This window comes from Momordica charantia, unplaced genomic scaffold (genome assembly GCF_013281855.1).
Source record: "Momordica charantia cultivar OHB3-1 unplaced genomic scaffold, Mcharantia_2.0 BLBB01000051.1, whole genome shotgun sequence".
Lineage (NCBI taxonomy): Eukaryota > Viridiplantae > Streptophyta > Magnoliopsida > Cucurbitales > Cucurbitaceae > Momordica > Momordica charantia.
In genome coordinates, this window is record NW_028275207.1 from 1 (window position 1) to 22,213 (window position 22,213).

The window sequence follows — 22,213 nt, forward strand, 5'->3', positions numbered from 1 at the left end:
TACGATTTTACCAATAATCTAACCCAGTTATGATTCCTCATATTAATCAGTTACCATGATGCCCAAATAGGCATCATCTTCCAAACCATACAGCATAAGCAATTATTATAGACAACTAAGAATATGCTAAATGGTCAGCTAAAATTCAATGTAGTCAATAAAAAAAGTCGAAACCTCTTTCACCACTGGAGCTGTCAGATGCTAAAAGCTGGAAAATAAATGCCCTCTCATATTTTTCAGCTTCCTCGTTAGAAGCAGCCTGATACCCAGAATGCAAAGCAGAAAAAATCACAATTACTAAAATTAACCTTATACAGAAGGCAAGGAAAAGAACAAAATTTATTTGTACAGCCCATCCTACAGCAATAAAGGTTTTTATTATTATTAAAACAAAGAAATGGGTCATTTTCATATATCAATGAAAAGTTGTTTCTTGTTAAAAAAAAATGGGCTATCAAATTGATGGAAATCGGTAACCTTTGCTTTGATTCCCTTCTAAATATGCTACCATTACATATTCTTTTTAATGAGAAAGCTTGTTAATTGGAATATTACTTCTAAACATCTTGCTAATGGTGGCTTGGGAGTTGGGGGTCTTGCCTGAAGAAACAATGCTCTTTTAGCAAAATCAGGTTGGCGTTTTGGTCTAGAATCTGGTTCCCTTTGGTGGTTGGTGGTGGATAGCATTTATGGTTCTGATTCCTTTGGTTGGTCAGTGCTGAAAAGCCTAATTCCTGCCTTCGTTGTCCGTGGAGCAACATTACTAAGCAGTGGAAAAGGTGTAGCATCATTCACACTTCATAGTTCATAATGGAGAAAGGTTTTCTTTTGGCATCATATCTGGTTGGGGAATGAGGCTTTAAAGGTTTGTTTCCTAAGATCTTTAAGCTTTCTCCTCTTCCTAATGCCCCTGTTTCAAACTTTTGGGATTATGTCTCTGGAGTTTGGCATATTGAGACTAGAAGAGCTTTAAAAGAAGACGAATTAGAGGAGTTTTCAGCCTTGCTGGCTTTATTTAATTCAACCTCAGTTATAGATGAAGTTGGTAGAAGGTGCTGGTCTTTGGAACCTTCGGGGGTCTTTTGCCTCCTTAAGTAGGCAGCAAAATTCTATTCCATTGCCTGGGGACCTTTTGGATGCACTATGGAAAACAAAAGTCCAAAGAAAGTTAATATCCTAGTTTGGATTCTTCGGCTGATGTTCTTCAAAAAAAGATTCCTTCCATGGTTCTTCATCCCTCTATTTATTTACTGTGTGGAAATTCTTGCGAGTCCCCACGGCATATTTTCTTCCAATGCTCTTTTGCAGCATCCTGCTGGAAATTTTTCTTAGAGCTTTTAACGTTTCTTGAGTGTTTTGAGATTGATGTTGCAAAAAACTAAGTTCACTAGTAATCGGGCCGGGTTTTGCACCAAAGCAGGTGTTCTTTGGTGTAATGGAGTTATGGATAGCTGGAGTTATAGCTTTATTGTCTGGTATTTGGTTTGAAAGAAATCAAAAGATTTTCGGAGGAAAAAGTAAAGCTTCCCTTGAGGTTTTTAAGGTTTTCAATTTAACCAAGTTTAAAGTCTCTAGATGGGTGTCTTTCTAATTTGTTCGCTAATTATTCTTCAAGTATGGTTTGTTCAAATTGGGAGGCTCTTATAACTCCGCCTTAATTTTGGTTTGGTTTATTTCTTTTTGCTTCACTTATAATCTCACTCCTACGGGAGTTTGTATCTTTGAACATTTTTCAATTCCTTTTCATTTATCAATGAAAAGTTGTTCAAAAAAAATGAGCAACTGAGCTTTCATTGAGAGAAATGAAAGAGTATAGAAGGGGAAACGAAAAAAGAGCCTGACAAACAAAAGGAAGCCCGCCTAGAGAAAGGGGCTCCAATCCAGACGAATTAAACCTAATTGAGAATTACAAAAAATCTTAGGAACAAGAAAGTATTAAATCTAATATGCTCCAAAACACATCTTCCTAGATCCCTCAACCCCTAAATATTATATTGTTTCTCTCACGCCAAATTCCCCACAAAATAGCAAAGAGGCAAATCAAGCACAAAACTTCCCTAGTCCTGAAAGGGAGGGAACAACGAAACCCACTCCATCAACACCCAATAACTTCTGTTACGAGCCCAAGTCACCCCAAAAAACTTAAAGAACTCAAATATCCTGGGCACATTTCCACATAATGTGGTCAAGATCCTCAAGGTACTTTTCAAAGAACATACCACTATGGCCCCAATAAGAAGGAAGAACACCTTTGAATACGATTCAAGGTGTCGACTTTCTCATGCCTGCACCCAAAAACATTATCTTTGTTGGCTTCTAACTTTACAAAGCGAAGCACGCAATGGGGTAGAAGGGGGGAGAGACCCAAAGAAACCTCCAAAGTTTCACTATCACGAGGCACTAGATTCTGAAAGAAAGAACCACCACAACCATTTGGCCAACAAAGCCTTTTTTTGTGATAATCGGAAGTCGAAGCTTTGCTACTCAATACTCAAGGCACCTACCCCCCCACAAGGCTTGGACCCGATAAATATCAACGGTTTTTTGTATTAAGCTCACGCGAAGCTTCGAACTTGAGACCTCCAAGTCGGTACGACCAAGAGACCCCAAGCTCTTGCCAATGGAATCATCCTTTGGGAGCTAAACAAAGCGTCATTTTCTATGTCTCAAGTTCCCCCACCTCCAAAGGCCTTGAAATGGTTTCCTAATTGACTAAGTGACATCCATCCCCCTCATCCACTCCCAAAGGAAATCTCTCATAATTTTCTCCAAGCTCTTGCTCACAATCAGGATTTTAAAAAGGGAAATAAAGTAAGTAGGTATACCCTTAAAACTGCCTGGATAAGTGTTAGTCTCAATCCTTTAAAGAAAAAGACTTTTTTCCACAAAGCGAGGCGCTTTTGAATCTTTTTTGTGCTGGCACCCAAAAGGCAATACTCTTTAAATTTTGACCCAAAGGAAAATCACGCACTTCGCACACACCCTACTAAGGAAGCCCGACAGAGAAGCTTGGAAAATTCACAGTTCATTCCCAAAAGCCAACGTGAAGATGGAGACAGTGAAGCTTAGCAACTACTTCAATGGAGAATAGGCACTCAATTAGGTAGGTTAGTGGCTACGGAAATCAGGGTTGTGGATAGAAGATGTTGTTCAAATGCAGGGATTGATGGAGAAATAGTCCAATTCATAATTTAAAGGCTATCCACGAAACTTGGTCCCCATAAATTCACACCTTACCATGCTTTCAATAGCATATTTGCCATTTATAGAATTTGGGAGAGATCCAAGTTTTTTTTTCCTTTTAATGAAAAACTGCTTTCATTGAAAAAATGAAAGAAATATACAAGGGCATACAAAAGCAACCCAACAAGAGGAGCCCAAAACTGTAGAAATGTATGAATCTCCTTAGCCACAAAGATCTCTTTAAGGAAGTCCCAATCAACTTTATTCAAAAGCTTTTTGGTTCTAGCATTTGAGAAGGTAGGGGTAGAGGCATTAATACCATTCAACAACCTTTTTTATAAGATAAATGAACTTCATTAATGCAAGAAGAGGCATATGGGAAGTGAGAAATCAGGGCAATAGAAAAGGACCAACCTTTCTTACTTTCACCGGAAGGGACTAGAACTCTATTTTTGTCACCATTTTAGTCCAAATTTGTGATCTCGGCAAAGGAACCCTTTTTGTATGACATCTTTTCGACCCACAACACATAATCATCAACTCTAGACTCTTTGAAGAATTTAAGGCTAAGGGGAGAGACAAAAGTGTCTTGAAGCATTCAACTACATAATTGAGAGAGCTCCAAGGTATGGAGAAAGAAAAATAGTTATCTTTTATGAACTCAACGATACAAGCTCAACTCCCTCTATATCTATTTATCTACTTCAGTCATGAAGTCTACAGTTGTATTCACGGCACGTTTCTAAACAATTTACAATAGAGTTAAATTGCTAAATTTTTCTTGCCCAAGGTGCAAAAGAGCATAGTTTACATAATGTGTCAGGCTATTGACATTTAACAAAAATTAATTTGTAAAACATTGCTATCCAACCTAATGAATTTAATTTTTGAGCGGAAAACTAAAGAGAACAAAACTCTAAAATGCCTTATTTTACTCGTAACAAGTCATAAGGTAGCATGCTTACATTTACGATAAAAGATATAAACGGATTAGAAGAAGATTTCTGCGAGGAATATGCCTGGTGAAGAATAGCAAACCCCACTAAACGTTGAGTGGAATTGAGCAACTTCTTTGGCTGCATTTTAGACCAGCCAATCAGTAATCCGTAAAGACAAAAAATGGTCAAGTCTTAAGCATATAAAGATTTCATGCAAAAGATAAGAAACAGATGGAAACAGTTCACATCAAAGATGTGGAATCCATTCATCACTGTCTAAACATGTATGATAAATTCCAAATAGAAATCAATACCATGTCACAATCACCTCAATAATTCACTATAACAGCGATAATAGTAATGTGGAAAAAACATATTGTACCATTTTTTCTTTTAGATGACACAAGAAAAGACTTCTATACAAATGATAACGGTACAAAGAAAAACAAAGGTTAATACCAAACATAGATTTATTCTCAAAATGAACTGCACATTCCAACTATATATACAAGTGAAAATCCCAAAATATCAAATACCAAACAACTAAAAATGACAATAAAATAAACAAGGAAAAAACCTACATTCTGAATAGCTGAACAGAGTGGAGAATAGATTATTTAAGATATCCCCCGCTTGTATGAAATTCAGTGATAAGAATTCTTCTGCTACATAGTCATCCTACTTTCTTTTATGATTGCATTAATAAACAGGTTGAAAAGGGATAACAGCTATTGTCGAGAGGCCTCGAATCAAAAGACGACCAAGAATGAGTAATATTATTAATATTATTATAATTTCTGCGGCCACAAAAGAAACCCAAATGGGAAAAAAAAATTAAAATACAGTTCCTGCGGCCACAACTTCATCGATTTAGGTTCTACATCCATAGTGGGTATTCAAGCTTCGTGACAGAGAGGCCTAGTTCCAACGCATGCAGTGATAACAAACAAAAACAAATCTAATCGGCAGGCTAAGTAAATGAAGGCGCAACATAAACGAGAATTGCAAATAAAATCCAACCCTAGAGCTGGTGGTGGAAAAACAAGAAAATCAGAAGAAATCGTACAAGCAGTGCGAAATCATGACAAAAAGAGTAGATGGGGAAGAGTGAAAAGAGATTGTAATTACCTCCAAGAGAAGAACGAGGGAATAACAAGCAACGAAGTGGCGAGGGCGAGGGATCTTGGCGGTAAAATCGGCGATGATATCCATAAATGGGCGCTGATCCCCTCCTGCTAGGAAGGAGTAGAGTGTCCGTGATTCATCTGGGGTCAGACTCATCTTCATGCTTTCCCTCTTGACTTCTTTCGGAGAGAATTTGAACATCAATGGCGATTGTGGGGGGGAAATATTCCAGCACCTCCAGAATTCCCTTTTCGCAAATCTTGAATTTGTTTTCAACCAGAAGTCTGTTTAAACGAGTAGTCTTTCTTTTCGGTCTTTTCTCTTTTTTTCTTTTTTTCTTTATTTTTTTGTTTTCAGATTCACTAAATCATTAATTGAGTTAATATCTATTTGCCATAATTTTTTTAAAATTACTTTTGAATTCTTGGATCTAAAACATCCCCATTTTTTAGGTTCAGGTTCTAAATTTGAAATTTCAAAATGCACAATTATATAAAAAGATGGGATTTGTTTGGTTGGTAATTAAAAAAACGTAAATTTGAAAACAAGAGATTAATGAAAATTATAATCGTATTCTTTGTTTTCAGTATTTTCAAATATTATTTTGTAACAGATTTGATAATTGAATCTCAATTTAAAATTTTGTTAGGAGTACGAACCAAATATTTAGTTTAATCTAAACTTATATGGATTAATTTATTAACATTTTTTAATTAATTTTGTATAATTATTATTTTACAAGATTATAAATTTAGAATACATTATATTTTACATGTTTTAAATTTAACAAACATAAAATGAGTTTATAATATGAAGTAATATATTTATCAAAGTTTTTTCATTTTTAATGTAATTATGCATCTTAAAATTTTCAAATTTTGAATCTGAAAACACTAAAAATATAAATAAATTAAAAAAATTGTTTTCGAATTTCTATTGTTTGGATCACATAATCCGAAAACAGCTTTCAAAAACGAATATCTCAAATTCTGCCAAATGCGTATTAACTCAATCCATTTGATTAAGTGAATTTGAAAACAAAAAATAGAATCCGAGTTTCCAACCAAACAGCTAAGAGTATGGGAGATAATCCGGATTCTGTTTCTGTTTTCAGATTCACTGAATTAAATGAGTTCAATGAATATGGGGTTGGTAGGGTTCTTTTCGGATTTTGTAATCCAAATAGTGAAAATTCTGAAAACAATTTTTTTATGTTTACAATATTTCCATATTTTGATATAAAATTTTAAAATGCAGAGTTATATTTAAAAATATAAAAACTTTGATAAATACATTCTTTCGTGCTATAAACTCATTTCATTTTTTGTTAAAATTATATTATGTAAAATATAACATTGTAAAATACTAATTCTAACAAAATTTATAACATTTGTGTTAATAAATTAATTAATATATTTTTTAGATTAAACTAAATATCTAGTTGGTAACACTTGCCAATATGTTACAAAATATTTGAATTTGATTTTTTTTAATTAAGATTCAATTTTCAAATCTGCTACCAAACACATTGAATCCCTTATATTTTAAATTTATGTTTTAGATAACTAATCATGCTTACCCTAAAAACTTTGACAGATATAATATTTCATGTTATAAATTCTTTTTTTATTTAAAATATGTAAAATATATATATATTTTTATTTAAAATATGTAAAATATATATATATATATATATATTTAGTACAACATGTATATAATATTGTAAAATAATAAAACATCAAATTTGTAACATATATGTTAATAAATTATTTAATGATATTTTAGATTGAACTAAATATTTAGTTGGTAACTACATTGTTTTACAAATATATTATTAAACACATATTGGACAATTTTTAAATTGAGATTCATTTTTCAAATCTGATACCAAACACATATTTGAAAACACTTAAAAACATAAAATACAATATTTAGTGTGTGAGCCAAAATAGAGAGATTTAAGTGGGTTTTCTCTTGCAAAATTCCCTTGGGTACTTCTCTCTTTTGTATCAACTTCATTGATGGTGAGTGAGATTGGTGTGTTGTTTTAGGGGATTTTGGTGTTGTATCTTAAAGCTCTTTATTCCTTGAAGACTCCTTGTACTTTGTTGTTGCTCTCGGCGATTGAATGGAATAGACGGATCGTTATATTGGATGTATATCACATTGATCAAACCACTATAAATCAGTATGTCATTTCTTCTCTATACCTCATTTATTTGTTAAATTTATTGTTGGAACTTAGTTAGTTGATATTATATATTTTTTGAAATTGTTGGTGTTGTTAATGTATGTTGGAATTTCTCAATAAGTGATATCAGAGCCTCGTTTGAGCTCTTTTTTTTTCAACAAGCTTTTATCAAAAAAATTAAAAAGATTTTTATAAGTGAATCTTGAAAATGACTACTAAGTTTCAACTAGAGAAATTTGATGGTAAGGGTGATTTTGGATTATGGAAAAAGAAGATGAGAGTCCGTAATGCAACAAAAGGTTGCAAAAGCTCTTAATGATTTTAAAAAAAAGTACGCAGCTGAAATGACGGAATAAGAGAAGGAAGAAATGCTTGAGATGACTTTTAGTACACTGATTTTGTATTTGTCGGATAATGTTTTACGACGGGTCGATGATGTCACCTCAGCCTTAAAGATATAGAAAATGTTGGATAAGTTATATCTTGTCAAGTCTGTATGAATAAGATATATCTCAAGGAGAAATTTTTTTGTTTTAGGATGGATCCTTCAAAACCATTAGATGCAAATTTAGATGAGTTTAACAAATTGTTCTTGATTAGCCAACATTGAAGAGAAAATGTCTGAAGAAAATCAAGCGGTAATTTTGTTGAATTCATTGCCCGATTTGTATAAAGAAATCAAGACAGCAATTAAGTATGGAAGAGACAGCTTAGATATAGAAATAGTTATGAATGCTTTGAAGTCGAAAGAACTTGAGATCAAACTGAAGAGGAATGACAGTGAAGCACTGTAAACTCGAGGTAGAGTAAAGAAGAAAAATTACAGCAACTAGAGAGGAAAATCACGATCAAAATCCAGAGCTAAGGGTAAGAAGTTTTACAATTGTTAGAAATAATGACATTTTAAGAGAAATTGTCATTTGTTGGCAAAGAGCAAACAATCCAACCAGGAAAAGGTCGAGGGAGAGAGTTCAGCAAATGTATTGGATGGTTATGAATCAACTGAGGTTTTGTTGGTTTTAGGGAATGAATGGCCAGATAACTGGGTTTTGGACTCAATTTTATTTTTCATATGACGTCTTCAAGGGAATACTTCAGTGACTTTAAACCATTGCAAGCTAGAAAAAATTTTACCTTGGTAACAATCAAATATGTGAGATCAAGAGGATTGACATGGTGAGACTGAGACTTCATGATAATTTGGTGAAAATTTTGACTAATGTGAGGCTTGTCCCTGATTTGTAAAGAAATCTTATCTCTCTTATAACTTTAGATAAGCTTGGTTATACTAGCAAAATAGCAAATGGTGAGACTAAAATATGTAAAGGCTCACTATTGAAGCTGAAAAGAACTTAAAAATGGGTTTTATGTACTGAGTAGTCGGATAGTGTCAGAAAATCTCTCACTTGTCTCTGATGATGTGGATAAAATTTCAAAGCTACAAAACTCTGGCATACACGTTTGGGGCATATTAGTGAGAAAGGCGTGAAAGAGCAGAATAATCAAGGGATTTTAAACTTGAAGCAAGTGGGTAATTTTCTATTTGTGAACATTGCATCTTTGACAAGTCTATAAATGTAAAATTCACAAAGGGAAAACATTGCACAAAAGAAAGGCTTGATTATATTCATGCAGACTTATGGGGGCCAGCAAATGTGAGTATTCATGGAGGAGCCAAGTATTTTCTACCCATTGTGGATGATTATAATAGGAAAGTGTGACTTTATTTCTTGAAGCATAAAGATGAGACAGTGTCAAAGTTCAATGATTGGCTTACTTTATTTCAGAATCAAACTGGGAAGAAAGTGAAGAAAATCATGACTAATAGAGGACTTGAGTTTGTGAATTGAGAGTTTAATAAACTTTGATCAAAGTATGGTATTTCTAGACACTTAACAGTTGGTTACACTTCGCAACAAAATGGTCTTGCTCAACGTATGAATATGATCATTTTAGAAATGGTAAGATGTTTGTTATCTCAATCAAATTTGTCCAAATTGTTTTGGGGGGAAGCAATAGTCACAACGTGTTATTTGATAAATAGAACACGTTCATCGGCTGTTGAATTCAAAACGCTTGAGGAGATGTGGTCTCGAGTAAAACCAGACATTTCTCACTTGAGAGTTTTCGGATGTACTGCATATGCTCACACAAATCGAGATAAATTGAACCTTAGAGCCTTAAAGTGTGTCTTTATAGGCTATTGAGCAGGTTTAATATGACAAATTCAAAGGATGTAAAAAGGAGTACATTTCAAAGCTACTGGGCAGGTTTAATATGACAAATTCAAAGATAGTAAAAACTCATTTGACACCACACTTCAAATTATCTATGAAACAGTGTTTGAGTTGTGAACAAGAAAAGAAAGATACGGAGGATTTTCCATTAATAGTATTGTGGGGAGCTTGAGGTACGCTATGATTTAAACTCATCCAGATTTGGCTCATGGTATGTGTTGGATCGGTATGGCAACCCTAGAGGGGGGGTGAATAGGGTTTAATTAACAAAATATAAACTTTTTAATAAATGGGCCCAATTTATACAAAAATAATACACTTTTTGAGATATGCAATTTTAACAAAGTAAGATAAAATGAATTCTAAGGCAAACAAGAGAAATTTAAAGCAAACAATCAAATTCTAAGATTAATTGCAAAAATAAATAAGAGAGAGAGTTAAAGAAATTTGACACCAGAAATTTTTATAGTGGTTCGGCACAACTGTCCTACTCCACTTCCCAAGCACCTCTTGGGTTGTAAATTGAAATTCTGACTCTTTCTACGGTAGGAGTCAAACCGGTACACTGTTCTTCACAAGAGCAAAGACGATCCTCTCCACGGTGAGGATCACACCATTACAATGAGTTGAAGATTTTGAAACACACACTTACAAACTCTCAAATAGAGTAAATATACAAATTTGAGCTCACAAAAATTTCAATCCTCACAACAATAAAATTTCTCTCACAAATAAGATGGAAAGAAAAATTGAGAACTTTGAGAGATTAGCAAAATGAAAATTTTGAAGTTATGGAGGATTGAGAATAAGAGAATTGTTGTCTAATTTTGAATGAGAAGTTTAGTTTAAATAGAGGGAAGAAAATGGTAAAAAAAAATCAAGTTTAATTTTAAACCATTAGATCTTAATCATTAAGAATGAAGGGTTGAGATAATTTTGAAAAAAAATAAATTAAGAATAATATATATATAATAACGATAATAAAATAAAAATATATATATATAAAAAGTGATGTGACAAGTTATTTTAATTATATATATATAATATTAATAATAATAATATATATATATATATGTGTGAGAAAACGGTAACTTTTCAAAATTTTTTTTTAAACTGACAGCATTTAATGTGAAGTGACTTTTTTTTTTTAACAAAATTACCCACGGTAACTTTTGACTTTTTCTTTTTGAATTTTTATTTATTCTTTTTTATCTTTTTATTTTCTTTTTCAATATATATATATACTTTAAAAAGAAGCTTGTCACTTGTCAGCTTACGAACTGGCCACGTCATCTTCTCGGGTATTTTTCCTTCCAATTTGTTTCGATCGTAACTTCTCCGTTTGAGCTCCGATTTGGATGATCTAACAGTTGTTGGAATCGTTGTAACGAGCTCTACACTGTGGACACTTTAAAATACAAAAAATGTCAATAAATAAAACTAAGTTTGTTATCATCAAAACATTAATTAATTAATTAATTAAAATTAATTAATTTGAGATTAAGGCCAAAAAGCCAACAGTATGAGTGTTGTGAGCAGATTCACGACAAATCTAGGGAAGGTTCATTAGAATTCGTTCACTTTGTGAATGCATGCAGATATATGAGTATCATCAATCGCACCAATACAATTCTAAAAAGTAAGCACAAACACAAGCTTATTATTCGAAAACAAATATTTATTCAAAATGTTTGTGGAAAAAACAAACAATTCATTACCTTAAAGAAAAGATAATATTTAGGCTTGAATATGATTTCCAGTGGTATAATGTCTAAGTTTGGTGGACAAATAATTTATACTCCAAGCTTGTAAACTTTCTTTAAAACATGGTTGAAGGATCGAGAAATGGTATGACCTGAGTGTTGAAATCTTTATGCTCATACGATTTCTTTCATTATGTGATACGATTAACGAAAAAATGGCAACTTGCTCTTTAACGGTAAGATACCTAGATGCTTTCAAATCCGTTTTAGCTTTTAATTCTTCACAAAAAGCTATGAATGTATCTTTTTTCATCTTAAAATAATCAAAGCATCTTGTGTCATTGTCATTTAATAACTCAATCACATAATCATGACCTTTAAGCGAATATGTTCTACTAGGTTGTTTAGAGGATTGCATCTTGTAGACGTCAATGCACAATAAACATACAAATATGTATAAAAATTCATCATTTTCATCCTCACAATCCTCAAAGTTATAATCTCCAATCATACCTTTCCTATTGTGTTGAATTAGTTCCATGAACTTGCCTAAACAAGATAGGAATAAGAAACAACTTTATAAACATAAATGGATCAAAATGAGGAAAATAAAGTGAAATCAAATTCGAAATATTTATATTATAAACAAAAAACGATAACCACATCAGTCGAACTTTGAGTTTCAATCAAAAGAAAATAATAGAACTACAAAAGATATCCACAAATTAGATATTTGAGTTTCAATCAAAATAAAAGCATAAAATGACATCTATACTACGAAAGAAGTCTTTCTTTTTCGACCCAGACATGAGTAAAAACATTTTTCTCCAAGCAATATCCACATGCAAAAGCTCCAAGACTTTAGTATAAGTTTCCCCATCAATATCTTCCATTGCATTTAAAACTTGGAAGCATTCCATCAACTCTTCATCCATAGAATCTTTTGCCTTCGATGACCGACTTTCATCGACTCGAGATTTTTTTCCCAAGAATATCATTTATTCTCTCTGCATTTTTAGCATACACATCTATAAACGAAGAAATGAAACTACTTAACTCTTCCCTTTTCCTTCGAACTTGTTTCCCACTTTTTTCTTGTCCTTTAGTATCTTCAACAACAAAGTTTATATTGCTTCCAACATCATTTTCATCTTCAGAATTCGATGGAATTTTGGTTGATGGACAAGCACTAACACCTATAGCTGTAGTATCTCCAAATATTCTCATAAGTTTTCCGTAATGTTGGCAACCATTTGTTAGCATTAATATTTTTGTCATTATTATTATTTGTCTTTGAGGGTAGATTAGTCTTTTCTTATTTAGGATTAACGACTTATATAAGCATCATACTGTGTATTCCAATACCACTCAATTGTTAATAAAACAAACCCTGATGTTATCTCCCTATGTTTTCATGGTATCGGAGCCAGATTTTATTGATGCTCAGAAGATGAGAAGACATATGCTTTATTTCATAGATTACTGATACTTTTGATTTGATTTGCAACAAGAGGTTGGCAAACAATTTTGTTTTAATTTGATTTTCGATTTTGGCGTCGACAGTAGGATCCATTTACAATTAGGTGTCGGCACAATTGTTACTCCTTCTGTGTCTCTCCCTCATGTTTACTATATTCCTAGTCTTACTTTGAACCTTGTCTCTGTTAGTAAATTATGTAAATCGGGATACTTAATTTCGTTTTCGTCTTCCACTTGTTCTATACAGGACCCGCAGTCTCAGAAGGAGATTGGGACAGGCCGTAGGCAGGGGGGACTATATGTTTTGGATCAACTCAAAGTATCAGGTGTTGCAGCTTCTATTGTGGATTCATCCTCCTTTCACTTGAGTAGTTCATCTTCAAGTATGTCTCTCGTCATGTTGTGTTTTTAGAACATATTCTTTTTCTCTCCATTCATGCTAGTTTTCATCACTTGTCGCATTCATATCTCATTCACATTAATACATTTCATACTGACATTGAAGAAACTTCATCCATTACTCCGGCTGCCCCTTCTGATAGCTCAATAGACTCTGGTACTTTGATTATTGACAAATTCACATCTCATTCTCTGCTTCCTATGGCTGCTCAATCATCTCTTGAGGTCGCGGATGCTCCTCCACTTCGTCGATCCATTCGAGTTTGTAAGTCCACTAAACTACCAGATTTTGCATATTCCTCTTATTCTAGCTCTTTTGCTTCTTTTGTTACTTCAATTTATCATCTCTCTGAACCTTCATCTTTTAAAGAGGCTGTTTGTGATCCACTTTGGCAGAATGCTATGGCTAAGGAACTTACTGCTTTACATCAGACTCATACATGTGATTTCGTACCTCTACCATCTGAAAAATGTACTATTGGCTCTCGTTGGGTCTATAAGATTAAAACTAAATCTGATGGATCTATTGAATGATACGAAGCTCGACTTGTTCCTAAAGGTTACTCTCAAGAGTATGGCATGGATTATGAAGAAACATTTGTTCCTGTTGCAAAAATGACTACTATCCGCACTATGATCATAGTGACTTCTGTTCGCTGATGGAGAATATATCAGATAGATGTCAAGAATGTTTTTTTGAATGGTGACTTTCATGAAGAAGTTTATATGATTCCTCCTCCTGGTGTTGCTCACAAACCTGGTGAAGTTTGTAGGCTTCCTAAAGCACTTTATAGGCTTAAACAAGCACCTCGTGCTAGGTTTGAGAAGTTCTCCACATTTGTTACTTCACTCGGTTTTATCTCTAGTCATCATGATTCCGCATTGTTTGTTAACTGTACAAGTGTAGGTCGTATTTTGTTGTCACTGTACGTTGATGACATGATCATTACTGGTGATGATTATGATGGAATAGAATCTTTAAAGTCTGATCTCTCTCGTTGTTTTGCTATGAAAGACTTAGGCATGCTGCGCTATTTTCTTAGTATTGAGGTCGCTTATTCTCCAAAAGGTTATCTCTTATCTCAGTCAAAGTATATAGCTGATTTTTTTGATCAAGCGCGTCTTAGTAACAACAGGATGGTTGGTACTCCTTTAGAGCCCAATGCCCGATATTCTTCGTCAGATGGTGTTCCTTTATCAGATTCCAGTTTGTATCGTACTATTGTTGGTAGTTTGGTCTATCTAACCGTGACTCGTCCAGACATTGCACACGTTGTTCATGTGTTTAGTCAGTTTGTCACTACTTCTACTACAGTTCATTGGTCTGCTGTTCTTCGTATTCTCAGGTACCTTCGGGGCACTCAGTTTCAGAGCCTCTTGCTTCCCGCCACGTCCTCTTTAGAGTTGTGCGCTTACTCTGATGCTAATTGGGCTGGTGATCCTACTGATCGTAAGTCAACCACTGGATTCTGTATTTTCCTTGGTAATTCACTTATTTTATGGAAGAGTAAGAAACAAGATGTTATTTTTAGGTCTTCTATAGAAGCTGAGTATCGTGCCATGGCCTCGACCACTTGTGAAATTGCTTGGTTAAGTTGGCTACTTGCAGATATGGGTGTCTATCTTCGTCGTCCTACTCTCTTACATTGTGACAACCAGAGTGCTATTCAGATTGCGCGCAATTCAATTTTTCATGAGTGAACCAAGCATATTGAGATTGATTGTCATGTAACTCACCATCATCTCCAGCATAGCTCTATTACATTGCCTTTTGTTCCTTCATCTCTACAAATTGTTGATATGTTTACCAAGGCACACTCCGCTTCGCACTTTCGTTATTTATTTTACAAACTCTCAATGCTTATCGTTGTAGCATCGTGAGTTTGCGGGGGAATGTTATCATTAATATTTTTGTCATTATTATTATTTATCTTTGAGGGTAGATTAGTCTTTTTTTTATTTAAGGTTAACGACTTATAGAAGCATCATACTGTGTATTTCAATACAACTCAATTGTTAATAAATCAAACCCTAATTTTATCTCCCTATGTTTTCACCATTTTTCTTAAACTTCTTAGACTATTCACCTATAAGAAATTGCACATCAATATATGAATAAACCATAATTCAAATAGGTTGCACGAAAAAAGTACTTTAATTTATTTTTACCTTAAAAAGATCATTTCATTGCTCTTTTTCAAAAGTGATAGTGCCCAATAACAGATCCCACCCATTTTCCAATTATATCACTCAATAACTTCTTTCAGTCCTTGTAAATTTGTCTTAATTTGTAAAACTTATTTTTCAGCTGGACATCAGTATAAGCACATCTTGTACTAGTATTTAATTGGTTTCTCATATAATTCCAACCTGATTTTGTAAATGTTATAGTTCATCGATTGACCTTTTTAACTGCTTCATCTATTAAATCAATAAATAATGCTTCATTTTTGTCTGACCATAGAACGTCACTTTGTAGCTCACCTTTAATTTCAACTACATCATCAACATAATGCTTTTCTGATGATTTTATTGACACTAAAATGATGTATAGAAATTAAAACAAAATAAAACTATTTAGTAAGTATTTAAACAAACACACAAAACTAAAATTGAAAAGTCTCAATTTAAGCAAAACACCAACTAGAGCATTGAACTCAAAAGAGACAAACAAATCAAAAAGGTAACCTACACTAAATAAGACAAAAACTAACACACCCGCACAAGCAAAACTACAATAGCTTATAAATATTGTTTTAAAACTACTAACTTTTGTGTTGGTTTGAACAAATATGAAAAGATATTAATAGTAGTAACAATAGGAATATAATAAAATGAAGATTTGGAGAAATCCGGAGGAAGGCCCTATGTAGGATAAAACTTCACCGTAAGGCTAATGGAAACCACCTTTAATGGAAGGTCGAATGAAGTTCATAGGTCATGTCCCCAAGTAAGGAGAAAATGGGGCATTGGGGCCTTAAAGATGTGATAACCTGAAAGTGAGTTTAAGCAGTCGAGCTACAACTACAATATCGAAGCGGAGAAGATAATGGTACTATGATTCGCAACTTACATAATCACTTTGAGGAGAACATGAAGGAGGATAGGAAGAATGTGTTGGTGGCTAATTCAATTGGGAGTTTGAGCATTTTAAAGGATGAAAGGGGATTTGGAGCAAAAGAAAATACAACTCTCCCTTTTTCCAACCACATATCTGATATAAGAAAACAAGAGTTTGTAAGACTTGGAAAGAATCCTTCTAGGGATAGTCCTGTAAAGTAGGTGAAGAAATCTTGAGTATGTTTAACGTCCATTCCAAAAGCTAAAGGGAATTGGAGGACATGATGCATAAGAAGTCTTGATGGAATATAATGAAACTAAAAGGCTACGTGGATAATTTTGTGGTAACCAAGAATAGGAATATGGAATGACTTCATTTTGGAATGATAAATGGGTGGGAGGGAGATCAGCCACTATTGTATAGCTTTTCCAAATTTTACGCAATCACAGGTTAGCAAAATGGTATTTTGTAGCCAAGTGTGGAAGGAAATACCATGTGCAGAATTACAACTTTCTCCTCTGGCTCACCGTCTTGTGATGGAGAACATTTTCTCAATTTAAGCCCAATTGTGGCCTAATTTTTTTTTAGTACAACATGTGGAGTGAGAGATTGAACTCACAATCTCTTGGTTAAAGATATATGTCAATTACCATTGAGTTGTTCGCTTTGCGCCCACGTGGCCTAATGATAAACCATTCAGTAGGTGAAGAAATCTTGAGTATGTTTAACGTCCATTCCAAAAGCTAAAGGGAATTGGAGGACATGATGCATAAGAAGTCTTGATGGAATATAATGAAACTAAAAGGCTACGTGGATAATTTTGTGGTAACCAAGAATAGGAATATGGAATGACTTCATTTTGGAATGATAAATGGGTGGGAGGGAGATCAGCCACTATTGTATAGCTTTTCCAAATTTTACGCAATCACAGGTTAGCAAAATGGTATTTTGTAGCCAAGTGTGGAAGGAAATACCATGTGCAGAATTACAACTTTCTCCTCTGGCTCACCGTCTTGTGATGGAGAACATTTTCTCAATTTAAGCCCAATTGTGGCCTAATTTTTTTTTAGTACAACATGTGGAGTGAGAGATTGAACTCACAATCTCTTGGTTAAAGATATATGTCAATTACCATTGAGTTGTTCGCTTTGCGCCCACGTGGCTTAATGATAAACCATTCATTAAAAAAAAAAGTCATGAAGACCAAAATGGTAAAATTACCATCGATCTATTTAGAGAAATTGTTGACCTAATTCTTGCTTCATAGAAAAATGTCTAGAATACCCCTGAAGTTTTAGTTGCCACAAATTTCACAATTGATTGAGGATATTTATTTTAATTAGTTTAACAAACCATTAATTGTAGTTAAATATCCTAATCATATGTGTTGATATATGACAGTCATACAATTAAAACATTTTACTTATTTCTTAGAGGGACTAATCTTATGGGACAACCTCCTAACCGTACCATATTTAAAAAATTAATTCAAAGGGTGCGTAGCCGTCATGGAGTTTACAACCCATTCCCTTTAGGAAAATACCGGGCTCCTGACCGGTGAGGACCAATCTTGTCCTCACCACCATTAAATATTTTACAACTAAGAGCTAGAGAAATGTAAAAACAAACATTTCTTTTTAAATAATGAGTTGTTAATTTTTTTAATGGCATGCAAGAAAAATATTACGTGAGAAGATGGAAGAGTTAAAAGAACAATTAATGGAGTACACACTAAAATGAGGGGAAGATTAGAAATTTCATGTATTTCACGTGTATTTTCAATAAAACCTTTGTATTGGAAGCTCATAATCTCAAGCCTTGTTGGAAGATGTGATATTCCTCTAAAGGTGAAGATCTTTGTTTGGATTCTATTTGTCATGAATGTTTTATTTTAGTACTACAAAAGGGATGCGAAAAGAATTTCCCTGAACAGCCTCAAGCCCAAATTACTGCATATTATGTTTAAAGTAGAGAAGGATCAAGCACACATGTCTTTCACTATTCATGTGGTTGGAAATTCTTGGATTCTTAGTTTTAATGTTTTGGTTGTTCTTGAGCCTTTGATATGTCGGTCAAATTTAACGTTTCTCGACTGTTATGTGGTCAAGAGTAGGGCTAAAATGCTATGAATTAATGATATAAAGGCAACCATTTTGGGGATATGGTGTGAAAGAAATCTGAGATTTTCTAAAAGAAAATATCTAGGTTAGGAGAAAATGGTCAATTTATCAAAATACCATACATCTTCTTGGTTTACAGTTTCAAGTTTCTTTCATCATCATACTTATGATACATTTAAAATTAATTTACTTTTACTGTAAAATAATGGAAGTTGTATAGATTTGTTGTCTTTCAACAACTTTTCACTTACTAAATGATAACGTAAACAAAGAAAACAATAAAAAAAATAGTCAAACTCATTAGACTAGCTTTTGTTGCAATTTTGTCTTCTATATACACGTAACCTGCACCTATAACCTAATTTTTAAAGGGAACAATATCTAGCTAGCACACTCAAGTTCACCTCAAACTCAAAAGAGTCGAATAAAAAAGGACAAAAAGAAATCAGATATCCACAGAATCTCCACAACCACACCATAAAGTCCAAAAGGGTACGTGATTTTCCACTAGAAATGAGCAAATAACAGAGACCTAGAAACCAAATGCATGCGAAATCAAAAATAAAACCTCCAAATCTTCATCGGAACAGATGAATAAGCTCATACCATGAAGCAGGAGGTTTGTGAAATGTATGATTATGGGAAAGACTTTCAAATGGACAGACAGAGAAATTTTGCTCTAATTTTTAAGGATAGAGTGAGAGAAAAAAGGGGAAGAGAAAGAGAACATACCTTCCGTGACTCTAAAGGAGAAGGAGATCGAAGAACCCTGGCGAAGAAGGAAGCTCTCTAGTGAATAAGATAAAGGATGAGCAAGAAACCAAAGCAAAAAAAAAAAGGAAAATAAAAGAAAAGAAATGGAACGGGAGAAACTTATTTTGGGAGTTCCCACAATGTTGCCCTTTTCCCATAAACGTTTTTTAAAATTTAGAAACGAGAACAAGAAACAGGAAATGGGAACGTTACCAAATGAGGCTTAAATTGTTACATACAGGGACTAAATCGAAAGTGTTGGGTTTTGTGCCCTAAACTCGTGGTTTTGTAAACATAAAACAAATATTTATTCAATAAACTTATTATTGATATTTCTTTTAGAATTGCATTAACCCAAATCTAATAAACTAACATCCGAGATTATGTCATATAACTGGAACAATGTGTAACAGATATGCAACTTATATAGTTAATATACAGTGTATATATATACAGTATATATTAGATATACAGGTGGATAATGTTTCAGTAATAACCTAAAGGGTCTATAGTATATAGATAAGGTTGGGTACCTTATCCTGGTAAACACTGTGGATACGACCCATTTTATAATAGTTACAAATTACTTGATCTAGGTCGTTCGTATGAAGAAATTCGAGTAGGGGTATCCTATACAATGAGTTTGTATAATATAATACAGGACCACGAAATAATTAATCTTTAGTTGTAACACCGTTAGCTAATAGATTAATATTTCAATAGGATCATCAGGTAATTCGATCTCAATCTTGAGTGAGTTATGGCCGGACTCCTGCCTTTTAGGGCTCGTCCTTTGATTTGTATGGGTGAGAGTGACCCAAGTCGCCGACTCAACATTCCTACCATTTTGGGACAAGACCGAGCGGAAAGTTAAGAACATATACACAAGATGGAATTCAGTCATTCACAACTTTAGGGTAAGTAGATGAGTATTCTCTTAAGTGCGATGAGTATTCTCTTAAGTGCTGACTCCGGGACTTAAACAAGGGGCCCCACCCTCTCACTAGTCGAGAGGGACTTCTGGTTATTTGTCGGACCATCATCGGGTTGTTCATTAGAGAACCAGCGGTACTTAAGGTCCAAGATGTAACAGAGAGGTAAAATGGTAATTTGACCCAACTGTGTGGTTACGAACATTGTGAAAGATTGACTTACCGTTAATGGTCAAAATCCGTGGACACAAAATATTCTACAGTGAGAAGAGTGCAGCTATGGGTTTTTAGTGGAGTGACCGACAGTTAATGAATGTTGATTAATATATTTAATGAGTTTAATAAATTAATCTTGTATCGTTGAAGCTTATGATCTGTAGGTCTATTAGATCCCCTTACTAGCTCGTAAAGTATAGTTAAGAACATTTAGTTTTGAAAAGAATTTGAATTGCTCAAATTTGTTAAAGGGAATTAAAGTTAATTGTATGAGATGCAGTTAATATAATATATATTGATACATTATAATATAAAGTTAATTTTGAATTGGATTGAAAAGTTATGAAAGAGATATATATTAGAATTTGATTATAATATGGTTGATTAATTTAAGTTTAATTTAATTTAATCATTATTTAATTAAATTAATGGGTTATGTTAATTTGATTAAATTTAATTTAATTTGAATTTGATTTAATTAATTATTAATTAAAATAGTTTTAATTGAATAAAAAGAGAAAAAAAGGGATAAAACCTCCCACTTCTCACCAGTGTGGGTGCACATAAAAGGGGGTAAAACCGACCCGACCAACCGAAATAGGTCGGTCGGTCAGTTTTGAGAGTGCATGGGCGGTTGGTCGATCGGGGGTTTTATAGGACTGTCGGTCAGTCGGTTGGCAGAAAAAAATCTCCTAAAATCGACCTACCCGACCGACATATGTATTGTTAAAAAAAATATTTTTTATACATATAATAATATAATATTATATCATATATGTTTAGATTTTAGAAATTAGGTTTAGTCCCTCCCTCTCTCATTTCGTACGACCTTCATCCCCATTTCGTCTCTGTCTCTCTCACACTCACTGTCGCACAACCTCCCTCCCTCCCTCATTTGGTCTCTGTCTCTCACACACTCACAGTCTCTCTCTCCTTCGTGACCTCGCTGTCACCGGCTCGCCGCATCTCTCTCGTGACTTCGTCGTCGCTGCTGTAGTCTACTGCCACTGTCATTGCTCGCTGCCATCGATCGGTGAGTATTTTTCTTCTATTCTCTCCATTTTCTCGCCAAATTCGAGTTTCCATTCATAAATCTCATTTATTTCATAATGAACAGCCCCGTTGGACCCAACCGCCGACGGGACCAAGTCTCACAGCCGCTGGCCGTCGTTGGATTTTGCCCTTCCCATCAAGTACCTCCATTTTCAAACTGGATTCGAGTTCAGAAGAGTAAACTTTTCTATTTTTTAGTGATTTGGTGTTATTTAGTTTTCTAAAATTATATTTGTAGATCTTTGTGTTTTCAAAGTTCTTCTATGCTCAAAGTTAGTTTCTGGTGTTCTTTAGTTTACTTTTAAAATTATATTTGTAGATCTGTATGTTTTCAAAGTTTTTCTATTTTTAAAGTTAGTTTATAGTGTTCTTTAGTTTACTTTTAAAATTATATTTGTAGACCTGTGTGTTTTCAACGTTTTCTACCACGTTACGGGTCGATTTATAAAGTGGTACAAGTTTTTCACCTCACTTGTTGACAATATTGTTATATATTTTGCAGAGAATATGAATACATCGGAACATCCAAGTGGTATAACAGTTGGAGAGAAAGTTGGTACTATCAACATAGATCTAGATCCAGTGGCAGATTGTTCTTCAAATCCGAAAAGAAGGAAGCGTAAGCAGAATATCAAAAGTATAGTGTGGGATCATTTTGAGAAATTGAAAGGTGATCCTGCTATACTCAAGCTAAATGCAATTCTTGTGGAAATATGTATCCATGTCATCCTAAGCGTAATGGGACGGAATCTTTAAATTTCCATATAGAAAATTGCAAGAAATACCCTTACCAGAAGAAGAGAGATGTTATCAAAAAAGTTTT

The 22,213-nt window shown here is 33.8% G+C and overlaps 1 protein-coding gene and 1 pseudogene across 1 annotated transcript; both read right to left on the minus strand.

The window, feature by feature from the left end:
* Positions 1-174: 174 nt before the first annotated feature.
* On the minus strand, positions 175-5,478 carry LOC148207843 (uncharacterized; the record flags this gene model as incomplete). Its single annotated transcript, XM_088118256.1, has 3 exons — positions 5,250-5,478; positions 4,149-4,259; positions 175-259 (listed from the first exon to the last, which is right to left on the minus strand). Coding segments are annotated over exons 1-3 (394 nt in total), but the record flags the coding sequence as incomplete, so codon positions are not given.
* A 6,639-nt stretch (positions 5,479-12,117) lies between these two features.
* On the minus strand, positions 12,118-21,351 carry LOC148207844 (uncharacterized; annotated as a pseudogene).
* Positions 21,352-22,213: the final 862 nt, after the last annotated feature.